The sequence below is a fragment of the Camelus ferus genome, chromosome 13 (genome assembly GCF_009834535.1).
Source record: "Camelus ferus isolate YT-003-E chromosome 13, BCGSAC_Cfer_1.0, whole genome shotgun sequence".
In the NCBI taxonomy this organism is placed as follows: Eukaryota; Metazoa; Chordata; class Mammalia; order Artiodactyla; family Camelidae; genus Camelus; species Camelus ferus.
Window position 1 is genome coordinate 28,530,797 of NC_045708.1, and position 24,245 is coordinate 28,555,041.

The window sequence follows — 24,245 nt, forward strand, 5'->3', positions numbered from 1 at the left end:
CTATGATATTTGCTGCACAGAGATAAGAAAAAATGACACCAAGGATAAGAAACTACTCTTTATTTTAGACAACTTCAAAAAATTATTTTCACATCCCCCCACTTCTTGCCTTTCATCCTCTCTTCTTTTAGTTTAGAGAGAAGTCTTAAGAGAGGTGAAGGAAAGATCATAAAAGGTAAACTCTGCAGCCCTAACAAGATGCTTCCCTCAAATGTGGTTACTCATTTCCCCAAACTGGCGTTCTGCAGAACAGTCTTCCAAAAAGTCGCTCGGTTTTCATGGGATGAGGGAGTAGGAGCTAAGACAGCCATGCTCAAATACTGTGGGAAGCAGCAGGGTAAGGTTAATTCTCTTTACTGTAACAGGAATTTTCAGAGTCCTTAATATTCTAATATGGGCTGATCTCCAAGAGCAGAAAAAGGATATGGAATATTCCCTAAGCTTTTTGAGCAATCTTTTTTTCACAGAACACATCAGAAGCAGTTTGGAGCGTGCTGATAAATAAGAATTTTTGACATGGCAGTTAGAAGGCCTGATCTCCACATTTTCCCTCCCATTCTTTGCTGATGCTAGCGACAGTGACTCTAGAATCCAGACCACTCGTCATATAAAGGACAGGTTCATCAAGGATGGAATGGAAAGAACCAGCTACCTCTTTTTCATTTTAATGTCTACATTTTCCTTTGACCTCCTCTCCCCGCCTCCCCCCATCTAAGTTAAGCAATACGTACACTTCCTCACTTAAGCAATCCAGTTGGGCGCTACTTCCCTCCTTCTGTGACAGAGCAACTAATTCACTACCTGAGGAGACAAAAAGTACTACGGAGGCAAGATGGTGGGCTGGCAGAATCTGTCTAGTAACAGCTGAGACACCACAGAAAGCAACATACTCAGAGGGGAGGGCAGCCTCAGAGAAATTATGGGGACACATTCAAGCAATACTTTACTTTTCTAAGCACTGGTTAAACCTCTACCAGCACAACTGAGAGCATTTATGTGACTACCTCAGGTCTGGGTACTGGCCTCTTGGCTTGAGACGTGGCTAGATTTTCCTGAAAACGGCATCTGTCTTAAGGGTCTTATCTCATTGGTTTAGTTTGCTCCATCTTTTCTGGGCCTGGGCACATTTCTGCCACTGACCTGCAGCAAACTCCCGATTCCTGAAAACGGTCTGACCACATCAGAGTGTGGTAAAACAATCTCCATGGTTATTAGCTGATTAAACTTGTATTTAACACCATATGCTGATAGGATGAGGCAAACAATAAGATTCATATCTTAGATCTTTCCGGGCACGGTGTGTAAGAGGATGACTAGAGAGGATTAGTTGCAAGCTGGATCTGAGCTCAGGCATGGGCGTGTAGGGAACTGGTTTGGAAGTGTGAGGGGTTCCCTGAGCTCTGGTGCAAACTCCAGGGTTTCACTCAAGGAAGGGTATGATGTGGGTATAAAACCATTCTTCAGACAGTTGAAGGTGGTCCCCTTCCACAGCTAGGAACACCAGTTGTCCTGCATTGTCCATTTCCTTTAGTCCCAGGCGGTCCTGCAGAGAGACAGGCCATAATCCAGAGGCTTAATGAAAAGTTTTATAGTAAAACAGTAAAGAAATAGACTGTCAACTTGAGATATATTCTCAAAATGCAATCCTTTCCCAGAGTATTAAAATGTAGGTGTATTGTTGAAAATGCCAAAAAGGATACTTCCCTCCAGTTTTTTTTTTCTTAAGCATTAAAAATGAGCAATTGAGATCATTGTATACAGAGTTTCATATTCTGCTTTCTGAAGTTTCCCAAGGCTTCTGGAGGACCACACGGACAAAACTGCCTCAAAATGTCAAGTTAAGTGGGACTGAGCCAAAGATAGGAGAACATTAGCCAGGTAACTTAAAACATATCCAACACTTGGATAACAAAACTCAGACATGTTCATAGTCTGCCCACAGCCAGGATGCCGCAGAACAAGGGTGGCTGGGAAGATGAGCGGTTAAGGATGGTGCCAGAACATTGCTTCTGCTATAGCTACCATCAATTTGAGCTTCATGATAAGTTCCTAGTTGTAATTTCCAAAACTCTTTAGAGACCCCAGCTTCCCTTTCCTTTCACGTCACCTAAGTTGGGGTGCCAGGTGCAGGAGAAAAACCGAGGAGACAGCTGGCATGTGAAATTACTTAAAGGAATTCTAGTAGAAGGAGAGTGGCTCAGATGTAGCACTTGTGCATTCGGGGGAGAGTATCTCCAATATAAAACCCTCAGAGTGTGGAAGGTCCCAGAACCAGCAGTGGTGAGGAACAGGACCTACTGCTGTACAAAATTCACACTCCATTGCTCTCAGCCTCCTGCAGGAGGAGCTCCCTGTGTCAATGCCTGGTTTACAAACAGGACTTCCGCATCTGTGAATGTTTCAAAGTAACAGCCCTCTCCTCTGTTTTTGTCATGCTTGGGGGCTTCCTGGATTTGTAGCAGAGTGTACCTCAGCAAAGGAAGCCAGTTCTAAACCTTGTTATCAGAAGGACGGAGTTACAGATGTGTCTCTCTTATCTGCTTGAAAACCATGAGGTACAGGTCCTTCAATCTTCAGGAAGTAGACTGCGGTAGTGCAACAATCAGCCTAACAAGCCTTGCTCAGATCAGACATGAGTCAGTCGCCTCATGAGCACCTGCTGGGCGGGGATGTACGGGACAAGGTCCATCACCAAAGCACCTAGCAGCTTCAGGAGCCAGGTGCTGAAAAGGGCCGTGCCTCTCTCCTCCCCAGTTACCTGTGTGTACAAGGTGCTCTCCTGTAAGGGAATGGTTTCCTTGGCTTGGCCACTTCTATAAAATCCAAACCACTGGAGAGAGGAAGAAATGAGGTCAGATCAGACAAATGCACACACTGCCAAACAAATTTAAGACTCGCTAGTAGCTAAGACTACCAACCCGCTGAAGATTCTAAAGCTGCAGCAAGTAGGGGAAATAAAGCATGTCTTAAGCCCTCTCTTTTTAAGGGTGGATTCAGACGGGTGAGTTGATCTATCCAAAGAGCTTTCCAATTTTCCAGAATCACTGCTTCCTACAATTACTGAGCACCTGCCCCATGAAAAGCCTTATGCTGACCTCTAGACATTAAAAGATGAATATGTATACAGTCCCTGTTTTCAAGAAGCTCTAGTCTGATGCACAGAAACAACTAATTGTTTAGTGTGGAGGTCAGCAGACTTTTCTATAAAGACCAGATACAAAATATTTCAGGCTTTAAGGACCACGTGGTTTCAACTACTCAATGCTGCTATTGTAATGCAAAAGCAACCACAGACAATATTTTAAAAAATGAATATGGCTGCATTCTAATGAAACTTTATTTATAGACACTGAAATCTGAATTTCAAATTTTCACATCATCAAATATTCTTTTGATTTTTTCCTACCATTTAAAAATGCAAAAACCATTTTTAGTTTGTGGGCCACACAAAAGCAGGTGGCAGGCTGGATTTAGCCCACAGGCTGTAGTTTGCTAGTCCCTGGTGGTCTGACCCAGTGTGATAAGTGCTGATATAACAGAGGCTGATGAGTCTTTAAAAGGGGGAGCAAATTCTGCTTGGAAGAGGGATGGTCTCCTGGATGGAGGAAGTGACATCTGGGTTTGGCCTTGACAGCTGAACACAGCTTGTCAGGTGGAGGAGCCCAAGGAAGGGCATTCTGGAGACTGAAAAGCATGAACAAAAACACACAAAAGAAAAAGCACATGGCAAGTCTGGGGCACATCAGTAGAACAATACGGCTGGATCAGAGAGGATACTGAGTGGTCGTGAAGCAAGATTAGGCTGGAAAGACAAATCGAAGCCAGGTCAAGGCAGCCCTTGAATGTGAACCCCAGAGATTTAGACTTTGGGCTGGTGATTCTGAATCTCTTTTGGATCACAGATCTCTGAAAATCTGATAAAAATTATAGACTCTCCCTCTGAGAATACAACTACAATTGACCCTTAAATGACACAGGTTTGAACTATTCGAGTCAACCTCTATCTGGGTTTTTTCAATACCGTGGATGCTGAGAGGGCTTACGATAATTATACACGGATTTCTGACTGTGCAAAGGGTCAGCGCCCTTAACCCCCATGTTGTTCAAGGGTCAACTGTACACAACTTAACATACAATTTTGGGCAGTGGGGGGGTTATAACCCTCCTCAGTGTTCTATTTACAGACCTCCAGAAAGAACCCCTGCTCTCCACAAAGACTGGTGGAAGGGACTGAAGGTCTTCCCCAATGGGCAATTACTCTGGACTTTAATGCTATTCACTCTGATGGGCTCCTGGCATTATGGCCTTAGCAGTGTCTCACCTCAGAATCCACAGGGTCCACAATGGAATCATTGAGGAATTTCACCATCACAAACTTTTTCAGGGCCATCAGGTTTTTCTTGTAGGACTCATTGACACCCTGGAGGAAGGGCCAGTAGTAAGTACCTGAGGGACACTGCCATCAGGTTCCAGCAGAGGAATTAAAACCTTTCAGTGCTCTGGTCTCCCTGACCCTGGGCCACCATGTTTCTTCATGATATGAGCTGCTTTTCTAGCTTTCTGCCCAGAATATACCTGGTACAGTCTTATCATCCTATCTGATTGACTGACGATGCCCCAACCAACCACAGCATACAGGTGCCACCGTGCATCTGTCACTGCACTCCATAGGACTCAATCATGTAGCTTAAAGGCTTCTAGCCAGAAAAAGCCAAGGCAAAATAAGAAACTGCAAATTCTGAGTGGTTCAGCTATACTATCCTGCTCCCACCACTCCCTACTTCAAATTTCACTGTTTTTTTAAAACTTCCAGATAAGCCCACTATAAACCGAGCCATCTAGTTTACCAGAATCTCCCAAACCAGAATCTCCCGAACTTGGGGCACACTCAGTCCCTTCTGCAGTCTCTCTCGTAAGCAAATCACTCTTCTGAGAAAATATGACCCCAAAGGGATCCACTAGGAAGGCTCCCCTTGGTAAGACAGCAGCTATGAAGTTACACGTACACCAGCCAGCAACCTACTGACTCATCTTGCTACTTCAACACTAGCAAAGGGAAAGAACCCAAGGGAAGAAAGCCAAGTGAATTTCAGCCTTCTTAAAAGGAACTGAATCTCATAAGCACCACCTCCCCCCAAAACAGAACTTCTTGTTTCCTGGGTTCTGTCTGGGATATTTTGGGTAAACAGTCACTGCTAATCTATTTACAATGCCCCCAATTAAAAAAAAAAAAAAGAATGCACAACTACGGTGGCCTGGGTTGGGTGCTTACTCTCTCTTGGTTAATATCTGCCAAGAAGATGCTGTGGTTGCGGTATACGTCCTCCTTTATGGGGTCATGCCAGTATTCTGCTTGCACCAGGCTATGGGAGGAAAAGAAAGGAAGGTGAGCAAGATGCACGTTGGTCAGCATGTCTGGCACCTGCCCCTGAGCACAGGCCACGAAGAGACTTCAAAAGGACATTAAGACCAGAGTCTACAAGTCCCATGCCTCACCCTCTAATAGGAAAGACAAGACTTCTGCTTGCAAAACAGTTCATCAACAAGACACCCGAGGCACACATGTGCTATTTATTTAGCACAGTCCAGGAAGTCCTAAAGATTTAGGAAGCGGCCTCATTAATATTGGCTTCCCTATGGCATTGAGCTTTCTCACTCTAATCATGCCTCCAGACCATGGTGGCACATGCTGTCCTGTTCTGTGATCTGGTTTCTCTCTTGCAAGCAGAATCTTCCCTGATGCAGAGGGCAGCCGAGGACAATTCTGCAGAGAAAGCTATTTCCTTTTGTCACTTTCAGCTCTTACCATCTCCCTCTACAGCCCTCTACTTAAGACTATTTGCCTCTTTCAGTCTCATACTGGCCATTTGTTAAAAGGAAATTTTACCTGTATCAAGAAACTTTAAAAAGAAAAAGCAAACAACTGTATTAAATTAGAAAAAGATCCTCAAAGCCAATCTGTAAGTGAGCTGTTGAGAACTCAGAAAGCATTTCCCAGGAAAACTGTTATAAATGGTGAGCTGTAGGCTGGCTGACAAGTCCAGTTCAGCTACAATGTTAGGGAACATATCTCAAGTCCTCTCACTTCCCTCCATCCCACTGTGGCCACCTGGTGTCTAAGCTACCATCACCTCTTATCTAGGCCTTGGCAACAGCCCCCTAAGTGGTCTGCCTGCTTCTCCCCTACCTCCTTTACAATCCACTCTCCACAAAGGGGAGATCTTCCAAAAACATCAATCGGGCCATGTTATTCCTTTGTTTAAAACCTCCCAATAGCTTCCCATGACGTTCAGAAGAAATCTAAACTCCTTTGCAGCCTATGGGTCCTTGGATGATGTAGCCCTTGCTTCCCTGTTCAAGTCTCCTGTCTATCACTAAACTCTAGTCACCTGGTCTAGAATGAGACAAACTTGTCCCCAGCTCAAGGTCCCTCTGCCTGATTCCTCTTTTCTTATCATCTCCTCTGCTCCTTTATTATCCTTCAGATCCCAGCTTAAATATCTCTTCTTCCAAGACCATTCTGTCCAAATTAGGTACCTCCTCCATTACTCTCCATCACTGCATCCTGTTTATTTCGGCCATGGCCTTTGCACCGTTAGAGGTTATCTAGTGCATCTGTTCACTTGGAGACCTCTTTCCTCCCCTAGGATGTCACCTCATGAGAGTATGTTTCCTGTTTTTTTCTACCTCATTGAGTTTTGTTTTAAATTCCAGGAGATTTCCTCAACCTTATATTCCCATACCTCTAACACATTTTTTAAATTTTGGTTATACTTTTAATTTCCAGGAGCTTTCTCTTACTCCCTCTGATTGCTAGTTTCATCTGTATTCTTTTCTAGTGTCATGGATGACCTCTTGTCTTTGAAGATAGTAATATAGGTTTATTTGTTTTTTTGTTTGGTTGGTTTTCTTTTTAGGTTTTCTTCAGCATCTTGAATTGCCATCTGTCTTTTTCACGTTCCTTTTTACTTTTTGTTTGCTTTGGTCTGTCTTTCATGTTGGAAGGTTTCCTCAGATGTCTGACGAGGGGTCCTTGGCTACAAGGTACTACAGAGCTGACCGAAAGCTCTCTGCACAAGAACAGAGCTTATCTACGGTGGGTTCACTACACGGTAGTCAGGAGTCATCCAGATTTGCTGGAGGATTCCAAACCATCAACTTGAAGGGCTTTTCTCTGAGGCCAGTGAGTTTTCTCAGGGAGGGATCCGTCAAACTTCTGCTGAGCAGGTAATGAGCCTGGCTGCTACCATTCTGGGGGCTAGATGGGCGGGGATGGGTTTTTACTGAGGCATTTACCACCACCTGGTGCTTGTTATCTCGAAGCCTGGTACTTCTCCAGTTAAATGGCTCCAGAAGATAAATTTGGCTTCTCTTTTCAGGGTGGGAGAGAATCAGTCATTCGGACGTGCATTTAAGGGAATCGGGGAGTTTGATCATCGTTTATATAGATTTTCAACAAAAAGTCCTGCTTTTAGTCCCACACACATACTCTACCTTCCAAAGTATCTCATGCGTCTATTTCCCGAATCTTTCTGGAATTACAAAAAGTGAAGCTAGTCCCTTCTTGTCTGTGTATCCCTCCACAGACAGAAATGTTTCAGCTTTTTCTGCTCGGCTAAAATAGTGATCACTCATTCATTCACCTGCTTTCTGCCTCTGAAAAAAAACACGTTGACGTCTTCTATTTCTTTTCTCCTCTCCTGTTCTCTTTGCTGTGTGGGCTCATCACTCTTTGTTCTTTTACTACCAGTTTATTAAAGGTTAAAGAGAAAGAGAAGATTTAAACCCATTTATGTACCACTTTTAACCAGGATTTAGGAGTCGCTGTCCCCACCGCCACAGCTGACTGCGCCTCTACACTCACTTAAAAAAAAGGCAGGACATAAATAACCCAGCTGTGACTAGTCAAACCAGGGAAGAGGTAAGCTTAGCAGTGGTTGGAGTTGCCTGAGGAAAGGAGGTGGAGAGACAGTCTCTTAGTTTCCCTCACTGACCATCAGGTGGTGCTGTTGACCCAAGACAGCTTTGTTACTATGCATGCAGCCAATGGGTAGGAAAGGAAAAGAGCTGGCTGCAGGTAGCTTCTATAGGCCAGTCATCCACAAGGCTGTACGTTGGACAGGGCTTCAGGGAAGTGCTGTATTGAAGAGCTGCTATCAGACAAGAATCATTCACTTGGAAGACCAGTAGGATAGATGCCACAATCATCTGAGTTGATCTCAAATCTCAGTCATCACCCAGAATACTGTAGACCTACTGAATCTGAATTTCTAGGGATGGAGCCCTGAAATTTATATTTAATGAATTCCCCAGGGAGTCTGATGTTTAAAAGTTTGGAAACAACTTAAGGAGAACACACTCTGAAAGTGATTCTATGTATTTTTAAACATCCAAATACATCTGAGGAGTTGAGGACACTGATGTAGGAGACTAACCCCTCGATGCTAACAACATAAAGAATCTGTACTGGTGGGGGGCTATAGCTTAGTGGTAGGGTCCATGCTTGGCATGCACGAGGTCCTGGGTTCAATCCCCAGCACCTCCATTAAGAAAAATAAAATAAAACAATGATCTTTAAAAAGAAAAATCTGTCCTTCAAATATTAACAATTATTCCTTGGGCCTAGTATTTTCTAAAGGCTTTTTTGTTTGTTTTTTAAGATGAAAATTTATTGGTGCAATTACATTCTTCTTATATAGAAAAATGGCCTCCCTTTCTTTAAATTAATATTAGAGCAGTTTTAGGCTTACCATAAAATGAAGCAGATAGTATAGAGATATTTACAAAAAAAAACCTATTTCATTTGAATATCACTAGCACCTAAGCCTAGAATCACGGTTAGCATGAAAGTGAGCATGATATTTTCATGCAGTGACAGTTTGGTATCCTTTTCAGCTAACGATACCTACCGTTCTTGGACAGCTTTGTTGTAAGCCCCAGCATTCAGTGTTTTTCTGATCAAGTCACAGATGTGAGAGCTCTCTCCTGGGCATCGAGGGAGTCCAAAAACACCTACAGTAGTAGAAGACAAACATCCACGCCTTCAGTAATCATGTACTAAATACCTACTGTGTGCAGGGCATCGTGAGAAACAAAAACCAGAGCTGGACCCTGATCTTACTCATTTATTCCTCAAGAAAAGAATGTATTGAGAATTAATACTATAACTAGCTTCTTCCTGGTGCTCTCACACTCTTTTCTGCCTCAGGACCTTTGCACCTTCTCCTCCATGGAGAATGTACTTCCCTCTCTTACTGCTTCAATGACTGGCCTCATTCTTATCTCTTGGATCTTAGAGAAGTCACATCTGGATACCCTAACTCAAGCAGTGTCCAACCCCATTTCCCCCACCTCCCCCAGTTATACCTCCATCCTCATCTTCCTCATCAATAACATTTTTGGGGTACCAGGCATGCCAGTTCTAAGCATGTATTGGCAATAATTAATTTAATCCTCACAACCACCCTGTGGAGTAGAAATCATTATTTGTACCATATTGCAGATAGGAAATTTTCAAACAGAGAGGTTAGATGCCTTGTTCAAGGTTAGTAAGTGATGGAGCCAGGATATGAAAAGGGCAGCTTGGCTCCAGAGTCCACACCTTTCACCAATACAACCACTATTCTTCCCTCAAGTATTATCCTATTTTTCTTTATCATATTTACCACTATCTGTATTTATTTTTGTTTGTTTACTTGTTTTATGTTTATTCTCCCCCAATTTAGAATGGAAGTTTCATGAAGGCAGAAACTTTGTCTTGTTTCTAGGTTTTCAATAAATATTTGTTGAATCAATGAATGAATAAGCTGTTTTTACCAGCTTGCATCTGAATACTACATGTACTTTTTTCTTTGTTTTTTTTTTTTTTTACATGTACTTTAAAAAAGCATTTTCCTTCCTATTATTTTATTGCATCCCCTGAAAATGTCCCACAAGGTAGGCAGGGTCTTAGTTTCCCTTATCTGTGAAAGGGACCTATGATACCAAATTACTTGCCCATCAGGAACAGTTAATTGGCTGAATCCAGTTTCCAGGTTATAAGGAGAAGCTTTCTGCACCTACACTACACCAGTAACAGCTACATCCATCAGAACAGAGATAAAGTTCTATTCCAAAGACACATCTTCCCCCACAAAGTATGTAATTCTGTCTAAATAGCAAACCTGTTGTTTTTTGAAGGATTTAACCTTGTCTGTTAAACTTCCAGACAAAAAAGGCCTAGACAGTATTCTCTGCCTAAATCTAAAGCCAATAGGACTGCACCCATGTTAGAAGACAGGAAAGGTTGTTGGACTTTCCTAGCTCCTCAACCACCACCTGCTACGTGGCTGCAACCATCTCACCTTCAGAAAATCATGTCAATTAGACTGGAGAGAAGGAGATGCTAACTTAACAATTTACTTGTGTTCTAGGCCTCTGGAATCCTATTTCTTCATCATTGCTGGCTAGATTTTATAAACTAGAAAAATAGGATTTTTGCAAGGTTGGCTGACTTCTTGTACAAATAGAACCGCTAGAATTTTTTTGGCAAAGAGGGCCAAAGTTACCTTGATGTTGTCCCCCAATGGAGATGAGGTTGATCATGGGAGGTGATGGGCATCTCTGAGCCACTGCCCTCCTGGGGAAAAAATAAGGATTATCCGTTCTGTCAAGATGGAAATGTATCAACAATCAACTGCCCAGAGGAGGCTACTTAATCCTCTGTGGTGCCCCACAGCCACAAAGTTTCAGGATTTTCCTCTGATATGGCCAAACATAAATCTTTATTCCTTCATAGAGGATAAATTAAGCTCCACAGAGCTTCTTCTATGGGAATATTTTAGAATAGTTTTCCATTCAAGAGAGACGGAGATTCCAAAAGAATTGGAGGAGCAGATTTATCTGAATTGAAGGCAAAAAATCAGTTCCATGTAAGTGGTGTGATAGAAGGGGACTTACAGAAATTGGCCTCCCTGGGAGAATCCCATAGCATTGTAGCCTTGTTGCAATTTAGGATCCTTAGCAAGAATCTGACACACTGTCTTTACTTGGGAGTTGACATTCAAGAAGAAGCTGTTCTCCACATCCTAAAAGATGGGCCAAAGAGAAGTGAAAGGATGGGGCTGAAAACAACCACTGGCACCTTCTCTAGGAGGCACACTTGTTTAGGTTGGTACTCTCACACAAGCCACTCAAAAACTAAAGTATCAGTGTATGACTTGCTGCTAAAAATACAAGGTAAAGCATTTTAAGAGTACATTCCATGAAATCAATCAGCAAACCTTCACAGGAACGGAGCCGTGAAGGGCCTTACCTCTATCAGGGTCTTCCCAATCTCTAAAGATAGAACGTAAATTCCAGGTATTTTCTTCTCAACCATTTTTTTAATAGCACCCATGCTTAAGGGATTACAACAGCTGTCTCCTAGACAACAGACAATCAAGGAAACTCATAAATCAAAATATCATTTATTTTTTTAAAAAGTTTGTGCTTCAAAAGGTACCATCAAAAATACGAAAAGACAACATATAGAATAAGAGCAAATATTTGCCAAAAAATTGCAGATTTTATATATCTGATAATATCCAAAACATAAAAAGAATTCTTACAACTCAACAAGAAGATAACATAATTAAAAAATGGGGAAAGGACTTGAACGGACATCTCTCCAAAGAAGATATGCAAATAACCAATAAGCACATGAATGTATGTTCAACAATATTGGTCATTAAGGAAATGCAAATCAAAATCACAATGAGACACCACTGCACACCTACTAGGATGGCTTTAATTTTTTTAAAAATTTATTTAAAAATTGGAAAATAACAAGTATAGGTAAAAATATGGAGAAATAGGAACCCTTTACATTGCTGGTGGAAATGCAATATGATACAGCCACTATGAAAACAGTTTGATGGTACCTCAAAAAGTTGAATGCCACAATGACCATATGACCCAGGAATCTCACTTCTAGATATATACCCAAGAGAAATGGAAACATACGTCCCTACAGAGACTTGTTCAAGAATGTTTAAAGCAGCATGATTTGTAATAGCCAAAAGGTGGAAAACACCCAAATGTCCGTCAATGGTTGAATAGACAAACAAATTGTGGTATATACATATAATGGAATATTACTCAGCCATAAAAAGGAACGAAGTACTGACACATGCTACAAAATGGATGGACCTTGAAAACATTCTTACAAGTGAAATAAGCCAGAAACGAAAGGTCACATATTGTATAATTCCTTTTATATGATACATCCAGAATAGACAACTCTGTAGAGACAGAAAGCAGACTGAACATTTCTTGGGGGGGATAGGTGGAATGAAGAGTGATTATTTAATGGGTTCAGGTGTTTTCAGAGGTGATGAAAAAGTTTTGAAACTAGAGAGAAGTGGTGGTTGCACAACGTGAATACATTAAATGCCACTGAATTGTATACTTTCATATGGTTAATTGTACATTCTACGAATTTCATCTCAAAAAAAAAAAAAAGAACATTTTTTGCTCAGCTCATGTTTATCAACATGGTAACATCAAAAGCCCATACAATATAATTGGGACAACTGAAAAATAAGCAGAGGTGCATAGGCCTCTCCCTTATCATACAGAATATTTGGGGTTAATAGATTCTAAAGTAATTTGGGATCTGATTTCTCTTCAGGGCCAGGACTAGGGTAAGAGAAATTAAGGGCCTAGAATACAAAATTAAGGAGGCGCTCACGCTCGGGTTTATGCAAGAGCTGACCTCTAACTTACATTTTGTATACTAAGGGCTTCCTTGAGTTACCCTAGTCCCAGCCCTGGTCTCCCCCCCAACCCCCGCCCACTGTTTCAAGGAAACAGAACTAAGAACAGGGAGCAAAGCGGTCACTAAGTGGGAAAAGTGGGCAGAAATCATTTTCCATTTTGAACTTAATCATCCCATTTTCAACCTGAGAGTAAGCTTAAGAATTCGTTTAAAAAAAAAAAGAATTCATTTTTAAAGACGGAGAAGGCCTTGAGCATCTTGTATTTCTGGGGCAGAACTATAATTGTTGGTTACTCAACTGCCTCCCCTACAGACTGACTCTGCTCTGGGAGGGGACAGATTGTCTTATGTTCTCTTTTAACTCTGCTGTAGCAGCCCGGGGGCCTGGCACAGAACCTTGAAAGAACTGTCTCTACTTACTGACTCTAATTCCTCTCTGAACATTTTTTTAAAATCCATTCCAATAAGGCTCTCACTCTCATCCCTCCCCTCAAAAGGTCATTAGCCATCTTCATATCGCTAAATCCAATAACCAATTTTCAGCCCTTATCTTACTGGACCTGTCAACATTTCGCAGCTGATGACTCCTTCTAGAAACATTTTCACTTGGCTTCTAGGACACTGCACTCTCCTGACTCCACCACCTCCCTAGTTATTCTATCACTGTCTCCTTTGTTAATTTCTCCTCATCTCCTCAGCCTCCAAATGTTGGGAGTGCCTCAGGGCTTGGTCTTTAGACCTCTTCCCTCCCTTGTGTACACTCACTCCCTGGGTGAGCTCATCTGATCTCATGGCTTTAAATAGCAGCCACATGGTAAAGGCTCCCAGCTTAAATCTCCAATGTGTATCTGTCTTGGACTCCACACTCCAAACACCTTCTACAACCCCTGGATATGTAACAAACATCTCAAATTTAGTACATTAAAAAGCAGACTCTCGATTTTCTCTCCACCTCACATTTGGTCATCCTACAGGCTTCCCCATTTTGGTAAAACGACAACATCCTTCTCGTTGTCCAGGACAAAAGTCGTGGAAAAATCCTTGACTCCTTTCTTTCTCCTTCATCCCAGATCTAATCTGCTAGCAAATCTCATCCATTCCACCTTCAAACTGCATCTAAACTTTAACCATTTCTCACAATCTCCTGTATTAGTATACTGTTTCAAGCCACCATCATCTCTTACTTCAATTACTGCAAAATCTTCCTAACTTTTCTTCCTGTGACTGTCCATGACCCTCTACAATCTATTCTCAAGGTAGCAACCAGAGTGCTTTTAAAATGCCGATAAGATCATGTTACTCATCTGCTCAAAACCCCCACAAGAACTTCCCATCTCATTCTAGCCAAAGTCCCTACAGTAGACTTAGCAGGCTCAGTAACATCCGCAGGCTACCGTGTCATGCCCAACCTCCACTCCCAGCCCTGAACTAAATCCCTATTTTCTTCTCCTTCCTCACCCAGTTCCAGCTACACTGACCTGGATGTTATTCCTTGAACATGCTCACCAGACATATTTCTGCCTCAGGGCCTTTCCATTTGCTACTCCTACCAGATATCCACATGGCATCTTCCCTTATCCACTTCAGGTCTTTGCTCAAAAGTCACTTTATCAGTGAATCCTTTCCTGACCTTGTTCTATAAAGTTGCAAGCCTCCACCTCCAGGCTCTATCCGCCTTCCTGCTTTATTTTTCTCCATTGCACTTATGTGTTTTACTTTTTTATTTCTTTATAGTCTATCTCTCCCACTGGAAAGTCAGTTCCAAAAGAGCAATGAATTTAGTCTGTTTAGTTCACTGCTGTATCCTCAACATCCAGCAGGTGCTCAATAACTATGCGTTAAGTGTATAAATGAATTATAGGTGCCTAACAAATCTCTGCTCAACATGTGACTGAATAAAAGGATGGATGCGGCGGTCATGCAGCCACAGCCCAGCTCTCCCGAGCAAGTGTCAGATGCCGCTTCCTGACGCCACCGCCATGGAGATTAAACAGGCACATAAAACCCTACCGCAGTGCACAGTCCTCTGCGAGCGCTCACCAAAGGCAGCTCATTCCGCATCTCTCTTTCCAATGCAGTGTAACCCCCAAATCCTAAAACGTCGCGGGACAGGCGGGTGCTGTGGGACCATGATCCTCGCCCTTCACACTCTCACTCTGCAGACACGAAGCCAGGCTAGGAGAAAGAGGAGCCAAATCCTTTTGACCCTCCTCTCCCTCCCTCCCTCACTCACCCATCCCATGCCAGATCACCAGCGGCAGCGGCGCGGGCGGGTCGAGATGCCCCAGCGCTATGGCAGCGCAGAACCCCGGCAACAGAGCGAGGACCAAGAGCCACAAGCAGCTGGGCGACGCCATCTTGACTCAATCACGTGACGGCGCTCCCCTCTCCCCGGCCTGGCGCCGGCGGGGGCGGGGGCGGGCCGCTCCCTCTACGCCTCCGCCGGGGCTGCTGCGCAGATGGCCGTAGGGCCTGGCTTGTTTCTCTGGTAGACAGTCCGCCGCTGTAAATCAAATGCACGGCCAACGTTTATTCAGGCCTTACTACGCTTCAGTCAGTATTTTAGGTGGTTTACGTCTGTTAACTGATTGAATCCTCTCAACAAGGCCGAATACACTTCTCCCCATTTTACAGGTCAGGACATTGAGGCACACCATTTGTATTAGGAACCAAGGTCATAGAAATAGCAAATTGGTGGATCCAAAGTCGTTGCCCTTAACCTCTGCACTGTATTGCCTTTGGAAGAAAAGTACTTTGTGGAAGGAAGGAAGAAAGGAAGGACTCCGCTCTCTATCAGAAATGGAAGGAAAGGGATCATTTCCAGGGCTAATCATGGCAGGCTGTGTGGTATTTGTTCTGGATTGGGAAGGAAAGGTAGGATTTCAACAGACAAAGACGAAATTCGGGAGAAGGACTAGTATGAGCTAAGGCAGAGGGAAAGGTACGTGTTTTCTAGAGATGGCAGAGCTTCCAGACTGACAGGAGCTTCTGTTGTATGTAAGAGCGATGGGAAAAGCCGCTTCCGCTTCCTGGTCTAATCTCAGAGCTGAATTATTGCAGAAACCTCTCTCATCCACCATCTCCCCCTTTTCTGTTCTACCTCCAGATTCATTATTTCAGTCCACTTTCACCATTTTAGTTTCCTGCTCAAAAAATTTTTTTTCAGAAAAGCATCAAAATTGTTTAAATGGAGAATTTGTTAAGTGAATTAAACTGTATCCATCGTACAATGGACTACCATGACGTGAGTTTTATAAAGGATAAGGTAGATTTATATATAGTGACTCTACAAATGTCCTCAATATATTGTCAAGGAAAAGCTAGTTACAAACCGGAAGCCCTTTTATCTGATGCTTTTGGAACTGGTGGTTAGTTGTTAACTGAAAAATTCGATTATACAATGCATGGTTTGGTTTTTGTTTTTTAAAAATAAGTTTATTGTATATTATAAGCATTTTTTTAAATTTAAGACTTATAAATGTTAATTCCTTCAGTCTTTTGAGATAGCTTCAGGATTTTTCTGTGATTATAGGGCCTCTTGTTGAAGTGCTTCTTGGAGTGATTTGTGCATCCTGCTTTTAGCAAATCATCTATAATTTCTCTTAAATGTTTCCTTAAAGTGGAGCAATAACTGGAAGACACTTCTGAAGCAATCTGAATGCAAAATTTTTCTCAGTGTATGTAATTTTTACAATCACAGATTTCTCACCCATACCTAATTTAACAATTTTTTAGCAACTTGCCTTTAACAAGCTTTTCCAAGGCATTCAACTTAGTTTTCATATAAACATCTCATTTTTTTAATACAGAAGGAACTTTTTAAAATCTATTTTTATTTATAGTGGTTAACATTTGCAAATCTCAAACTCCCTAATTTATCTCTTCCCACCGCCTTTCCCCCGTAACCATAAGATTGTTTACTATGAGAATTTGTTTCTTGTTTTGTAGATAAGTTCTTGTTCTCTTTTTTCTTTTTTGCAGATTCCACATATGAGTGATATCATATGGTATTTTCTTTCTCTTTCTGGCTTACTTTACTTAGAATGACGATCTCTAGGTCCATCCATGTTGCTGCAAATGGCATTATTTTTTTCTTTTTTTTATAGCTGAGTAGTATTCCATCATATAAATACACCACAACTTCTTTATCCAGTCATCTGTCAATGGACATTTAGGTTGCTTCTATGTCTTGGCTACTATATATAGTGCTGCTATGGACACTGGGGAGCACGTGTCTTTTCAAATTAGAGTTTCCTCTGGATACATGCCCAGGACTGGGATTGCTGGATCATATGGTAAGTCTATTTTTAGCTTTTTGAGGAATCTCCATACTGTTTTCCATAATGGCTGCACCTAAACATCTCTTTTATCTTTATACTCGTATTTCATAAATTTTCAAAATGTAACTAAATTGTAATAAAAAACATCAATTGTATAAATAAGTGGAATGAACCCAATTGACATTTGGTAGGTAGCTCAGTTGGCAGAAACAAAACTACCCAGAAGCTCTCAAAAATAGCCTCCTAGCCAAGTTTAGCATGCCGTGGGTATCAGTAAGTACTTTTTTTGGGGGGGTGGAATTAGATTTGTTTGTTTGTTTGTTTTAAATGGAGGTCCTGGGGATTGAACTGAGGACCCCGTGCATGCTAAGCATGTGCTCTACCACTGAGCTCTACTCTACCCCTTCTCCCCTGCCACCCCCATCCCCCACAGGACTTGGAAGAGTCCATTAAATAGGAACTAGAGAGTAACTATATATTTTTGCAAAAATTATGTATGTTGTAGTGATAGTTACACCACTATAATTATATTTACTAAGAATCATTGGAGTGTACATATGAAATGGGTGAATTTTACAGTATATAAAACTTACCTTACTAAAGCTGTTCTTTAAACAGCTGTGTATTCATGTATTTCTAGTGATTTTGACTGAAAAGCTGAAGCATTGATAAGAAAAAAGAAAGAAAATAAATATATAAAAATATCAGGGGACTGTTAAAAGTGATATTCTTGTGGCTGTATTAAGTTGACTGAAAAAAAAAAGCACAGTATGAGAGTTGTGAATTCAGTTTTATTGGGAGGGAAAATGAGGGCAATAGCTGGTGACAGCCTCTCAGATAGTTCTGAGGAACTGCTCTGAAGAGGTAAGGGGGGAGGTCAGCATATATGTGATTTTGGTGAAGGGGGATCTGTGCATTCAAACACACATTTTGGCAGAAGGTTGCTGCTAGTCACAAGAAGGTAGTTGCCAGTCACAAGGAGCCAATGTCTCTGCTAATTTTCTAGGTACATAAAATCTTCTCCTGAAAATATCTAACTATCTGGAGTCCTGTTCTGCCAGTTTTTCCCAAAGCACAGAGCGCCTTATTCCTGATCTCCACTCTGAACTCCTTTCAGGGTCTGTTGAAGGTCAGTGACTGCAGTGGCAGGTGACTTCATTCTTGTAGTGCCAAATGGTGAGTGACAATTTTTAGTTGGCAATTATAAGGAATTTCATTTTTTACTTTATACGCTTCTGTATGGTTTGAATTTTTACAGCAAGGATACATAATTTTTACTTTATTTTTCCCAGGTCTCCCCCCAACCAGTTTCATTGAGATAGAATTACAACATTATATTAGTTTAAGGTATACAACATAATGAATAATACATGTATAGTTACATAACTTTTATAATCAGAAAAAATATATACATATATATACACCAAAAATTATTGTACTTCTAGCTTGAGATAATGTAATAAAACTTCCTCATAGACTCTGTTTCCACCAATATCTAAGAAAGTTTTAAGAGTTAAAATTTCATCCAGAGCAAACAACAGGTAACAGCTCAGTATTTTGAATGTCAACGAGTGGCAGTCAGGGTAAGAAATAGAAGATTCTGGTCTGGAACATGTCACAGCTTTGAATCCTGCTTCCATTCCTTCAACACTCATACTGTCAGGTCCACAAAATCCTGGAAATTAACACATACATATGCACATATATTCCAAGAGAAAAGAAAATTAAGTAGTTTCCTTATCTTTTATCTCTTCTCTCTGGAAAAGTGAAAATGGCTACTGGGGAGAAGAAGGTGAAGTGAAAAGTGAAGAACTGACTGTCTTTCAGTCACAGTGAAGATTCCAGAAAGGCATACTGAGTTGGGAGAGGCTCCGAGGATTGAGGCTCTTTCCCGTTGGAATGGGATACACCCAGTAGAGTGAATTCTGGAATAGACACAGAACATGAGAAGTAATTGCAGAATATTTGAATTCCCCTGAGTTCTGCCTGTCCCCTTCTCCAGACAAGCTTATAAGTCATAGAAGAATTGCATACAGCATAAAATAGCCCTCAAACTGCTGTTCGTTAGGAAAACCAAACCAGTTTCAGATCAAGTGGGAAGGAAGTCAGGAAGCAAGTAGAGAAAATTCACCCCAAGTGATTTGAGCACTAGAATAACCTAAAAAAAAAAAAAAAAAAGCTCAGTAGACTAAACTTAGAAATGAGATAATAAAACAACTGAAAGAGATGCATAGGGAAATCGCACATCTGATAAAGCACAGACCAAACCAGTGTCATTAAAGAACTAATAAATACATCAAAACAGTAAGGGACACAATAGACATGTATGGAAATTGAATTATTGATGTGGGGAAAGGCTTGAAATAATCACCATAAAGGCAAATGAAAAGCACAAAGAGATTAAAACAATCTGAGAGAAGCTAACAGATACAGAAGTCAGACATTGTTAGTGTTCCTGGAGTTGAGATTCTTAAATGGAACAGAAGTATTCAAAATATAAGTACAGAAGTTCCTCTAAAATCATGAATTAATCTGTAGCTTGAAAGGTCAAAACAAGACATTTTGATACAAAATATTTAACCCTGAGACATATTTTAATTAATTTCTTGAAATTCAGCCATCCAGGTAGAAAAAGCAAATCGCCTGTAAGAAGAAAAAAAGTCAGGCCGTCCTCAGATTTCTCAGCAGCAACATTCAGAGACAGAAGACAATGGAGCATTGTCTGTAGAGTTCTAAAAGAACAGAAGTGTGATCCAAGAGTAATATACCTAGCCAAGAAGTCATTCAAAAACAAAGGCACTAGGCAGTCCCCACAAATATAAAGTTACTCACAGAAAAGAGAAATACTTGAAAGTGAAATTCAGCCAATTAAGAAAAAGGGCAAAAGTAAGATTTTAAGAATTGAGAAGTCCTGGTAAAAGGAGGTGTGATGATCATTGAATCCATCTGAATACAGAAATAATACTGAACACTTGTGTGAATTATTGTTTTAGAGCATATACTTGTTATGCAGATTAACAGTGTAAAATAATGACTAAGAAATATTGGGTCCTACAGGAAGGGGTTATGGAAAAATAGGGTGAATGTGCTGATATCTTCATCTTCTATAGCAGGGTCAACTGATTTTAACTTAAAACATGTTTTTTTTTTTTAAAACAACAAGAACAACATATATCAAAACCACTTTTTCTTATCTTAAATTGATATTTTAAGAAATAATGGAGGGGTGGGTAGAGCTCAGTGGTAGAGTGAGTGCTTAGCATGTATAAGGTCCTGGCTTCAATCCCCAGTACCTCCATTAAAATAAAAAGAGAGAGAGAAATAATAGCTCTTGCAGGGAATAAACCCTTATTTGACGTCCAGCTTTTCTTTTCGTTTCTTTTTATTCTGCTAAATTCAAGTCAGCTTGAATTTAATACTTTTGAACTTTTAAATAACACATATGCCATTTTAAAAATTAGCTAGATCTACCTACCTATTTATCTATCTTCCTATCTGTATAAAGTCATGAAAAGATATTTAGAGTGATGTTACCCAAATGTAAATAATGGTTATTTTTAGATAGTGGGTTTTAGGGGTTTTAAAATTTTTTATATGTGCTTTTTTTTTTTTTGCATTGCTTAAATTCTTTATAATGAAATTGTTTAATTTTTTTTAAGAACAATGATCTGTTTTTTGTTAAAACAAAGCAAAATGAAAAACTTTCAGCACTTTTCCCCCATCTTCAGGATATGCTCGAAGCATTTGTATTCAAAATAAAAACCCCAACTATTTTCCCAAATCTATCTCCCTTTACTCCCACATTAACAGGGCTGATCTGTAAGAGATGTCCCTTGAAAAGCCCTCTCTGCTCCTTTTCCTAAATTGTTTATGCCATCTTGAATGGGCTCACCATCTTTATTCCACCTAGACCAATACAACCCATCGAACAAAGCTCAACCTCTGCTCTATTTCTTCCATGGACCTCTTCAGAGCTCACCCCCTGCCCAGGCATTTTCTAATCAATTAGTTAAAATTATCTGGGTAGGAAATGCCAACAGGATTCTTACTTCCTCTGGATTTGGTTTTAAGAGGAACATTTAGTGTGAGACAAGCAAAGTTCTCTCAATTTAAGTCAATTCTAGGTTGTTATTTTAATAAGTAGCTTCTGACACTTACTAATATTATAATAGAAGTGGGAACTGGCCAAGTCCCAATTTCTTTGTAAGTTCAAAGAGAACTGAAAGTTAAAAGATACACATCCACCCCTGAGGAGGCAGGGAACAATGGGAACATCGAGCAGTGTCTGAACGCTCGTAGGTTTCAGTTTTCTTTTTTGCACACAAGAAATGAAAACACGTTTTTACAGATTAAAAACTTTAATAAAGTTGCGTGGTATTAAAACACATGCTTATTGAGAATCAAGATCTAGATACCTACTGGCTTTCCAATAAAATAAACAGAAATTTCGCCAAGTGACCACATAGTAAAATTCTATAAATATTAACTGTAGAACCAAGTAGTGTGATTAGATCCTTAGTGATGGAAATATATTCCCATATCACCAAACTCTGTAACTTTGAAGGGTTGCAGAGTTTTGTATGTATCAGAATGTTGGGAATCTTCAATTTTTTTTCAGGTTTTTTTCACTTTGTTCAATCTTATACCTCTATTACTTACATCCCATATGGTCCTCTTTGTTAGAGTCCATTTTCAGTTTTGCTGAAGTATATCTGTGAGCAATTTTTCCACATAGAATATACGGTATTAAACATTTTGAGTTCTTACCTGTTGTTTTGCTCTCACATTCAGTTGGCAGGTTGGCTATGTATATAGAATTCTGACAAAGACTCTTTGATCAAACTTAAGGCTACTCTGAGCCCTCTTTTTGACTATGCCTCATCTTTGGGCTCTGACCTCAACTTGCCTAGTCCAATTTTAGCAAGAATCCTGCTAAGTCAGTTTAGCAAGAATTCCCCTATTCTTCATATCTGATCACCATTGATATCTGATGAAGTTACTCATTCCTCACCCTTGATATCTAAGTCCTTGGTCTGCTTTTTTAGCAAGAATCTTGTTAGACAAGTTTATCAAGACTCCCCCTACCCTGATGTCTCTCCTCTTAGTAATTTTCATCCACTGACTGCCCCACCCACTCTGCTTTTCGCCCCCCTGTCTTTGCTGTATTTGGAGTTGAGCTCCATTTTACCACAGCCTCTCTCCCATGTTGCAAAAGTACTAAATGAAACCTGTCTTCACTGTCTTTAACTAGTGTCTGGCTCTGTTTCTCTTTAACTACTCTAGGTTTAAATAATTCCTCCCTCGTAACTTTGAAGACATTTGTTGCAAATGATGACATCTCATTCCTTCATAAGAGAAGCTGTTTTGTTTGCTTGCCTTTTTTCTTATTTGAATGCCAGGTTGCCCTCATATTCCTATATAGGGGCCTAGCTTGAGTTTCCTCTGCATGTGTGTTTTTCTAGTAGGAGTGTACCTTAACGTTGAGCTCTGTATGAGCAGGAAGTGAATATCATATCATCAGTCAGCCTTCTTTGTGGGGCACATGGGGAGTAGGGTGACAGTCTAGTGACCTCTATAACTGACTCCATCAGGAGGGTGGAGTGCATTATGTGAATCTTTCGAGTAAAGCTTCTATCTCACTCCCCTTTCTTTTATACAAGTCTGATCTGCTTTTTGTTAGGCTAAATATTCTCTCTAGGAGCCTGCTCCAGGCAAATCCCCACTGTCTTCAAAGAGCATCTATGCTGTGATTAGCAGACAATCCCTTAAAAGGAAGTGGTTAGGAAGTTCTTCCTTTGATGGATGACTGTGTAGATTGTCTGGAAATTCACCAGTGGGGTTCAGGTTACTGCCAGGCAATGAAAGACATTCAGATGAGATTTGGAAAGCAAATGAGAAGCAGAAGCTATATATTATTGCTCCTTGGGCAGCAGCAGGAAGACAAGAAGTTTTGCAGTAGCCTCCAAGTAGTTCCCCACAAACTGCCTGCCTTGGTGCTGTGTGCAGGAGTAATCATTGCAGTTCCTAAAACTTCTGACTCTTTGAAGGCTAGTGGCAAGTCCGAGAGGAAAGGATGAATTTCCCTGACCTTCAATCCTCCAGCCCTTCTGATGGTTTGGTAAAATAGCTATGTCTCTGAAATAAATTCCTTCCTGCTTGAAATATTTAAAATGGTTTCTGTTTCCCTGACTGATCCCCAACTGGCACAGTGACAAAGCCAAGGAGAGCTGGGAAAATAAACATGTCTTAAGACAAAATTGGCTAGAGAAGGTCCCATGTGGTGAAGGCTGGAGGTGGCAGCTCTGAGAGAGAGAAGAAAGGATTGAATCACTAGGGCTCACAGCAAAGAACAAAGAGCTCAAGAGCCCTTCAAGAAGAAGGTGACAGGGAGGGTTGCTTTTAAACTGTGGGGACACATCTTTGTTTACTACTATATCCCTAGTGCACAGTACAGGCTTGACACAGAATTGGTGTACGGTAAAGGCATTTAGTAAATGCATAACCCAGTAAAGAACTGTGCCTTTCTTTGTGTTTCAGTTAGGCTGCTTTTGGTTGCAAATAATAGAAAATCCAACTCAAACTGGCTTAAGCAATAAAGGGAATTTACTATTCCACATAACTGAACATTTTTCAGAGCTTTGCTGAAACTTGGTATCAAAATTTCAGGCAATCCTTGATCTAGTAGCTCAAGAAAGATCTAATTTATCTTCATGCCTTAGCTCTGCCTTCTAAAATGTTGGCTTCCTCATAAGACTAACTTCTTTTTTGATTGATTGATGCCCATAGCGCCAGGGTTACATACTTTCTCTATCACATCTTATAGAAAACATGGGGTCTTTATCCTAGCATTCCTAAAGAAGATATGATTGGACTGGATTAGATTACATGCCCACCCTTGGACCTGTCATTGTGGTCAAGTGTGCCTGGATCTGCTCCACCCCTGCGTTAGAGTCAGCTTCCCTGGACAAAATGAATGCTATGAGATGAGACAAAAATGTCTTCCGTTCTTAATATCTGGTCTGCTCAACTTTGTTGCCAATTCTTGGAAGCACCCACATCTCTGTATAGCTGAGGCTGGGCACAGGAACTACCTGCAGTGGGAGTCACTGAATAGAGGTGGATTTTACAATGGGTAAGATACATCCAAATGACTCCACTTAGTGAGAGAGGATATCATCTGTCTCAGTGACAAGCCTCAGCCAGTCTCTGAGCAAAGATGTTCATTCCCT

General features: G+C 40.8%; 1 protein-coding gene across 1 annotated transcript; it reads right to left on the reverse strand.

Moving 5' to 3' along the window:
• Window positions 1–45: 45 nt before the first annotated feature.
• Window positions 46–15,123, reverse strand: PPT1 (palmitoyl-protein thioesterase 1). Its single transcript, XM_006188039.3, has 9 exons — window positions 14,970–15,123; window positions 11,294–11,403; window positions 10,939–11,066; window positions 10,548–10,618; window positions 8,910–9,012; window positions 5,273–5,363; window positions 4,322–4,420; window positions 2,759–2,830; window positions 46–1,543 (listed from the first exon to the last, which is right to left on the reverse strand). The coding sequence occupies exons 1-9, from the start codon at window positions 15,091–15,093 to the stop codon at window positions 1,421–1,423; spliced, it is 921 nt and encodes a 306-aa protein (XP_006188101.1). The 5' UTR covers window positions 15,094–15,123; the 3' UTR covers window positions 46–1,420.
• Window positions 15,124–24,245: the final 9,122 nt, after the last annotated feature.

Coding starts and splice junctions, on each gene's coding strand:
- PPT1 (XM_006188039.3), bottom strand. CDS start 15,093: ATGGCGTCGCCCAGCTGCTTGTGGCTCTTGGTCCTCGCTCTGTTGCCG. Junction 5,364..8,909: donor AACAAAGCTGTCCAAGAACG/GTAGGTATCGTT, acceptor TTCCTCCCATAG/CCTGGTGCAAGCAGAATACT. Junction 2,831..4,321: donor TGGACCCTGTGGATTCTGAG/GTGAGACACTGC, acceptor TCCTCTCTCCAG/TGGTTTGGATTTTATAGAAG.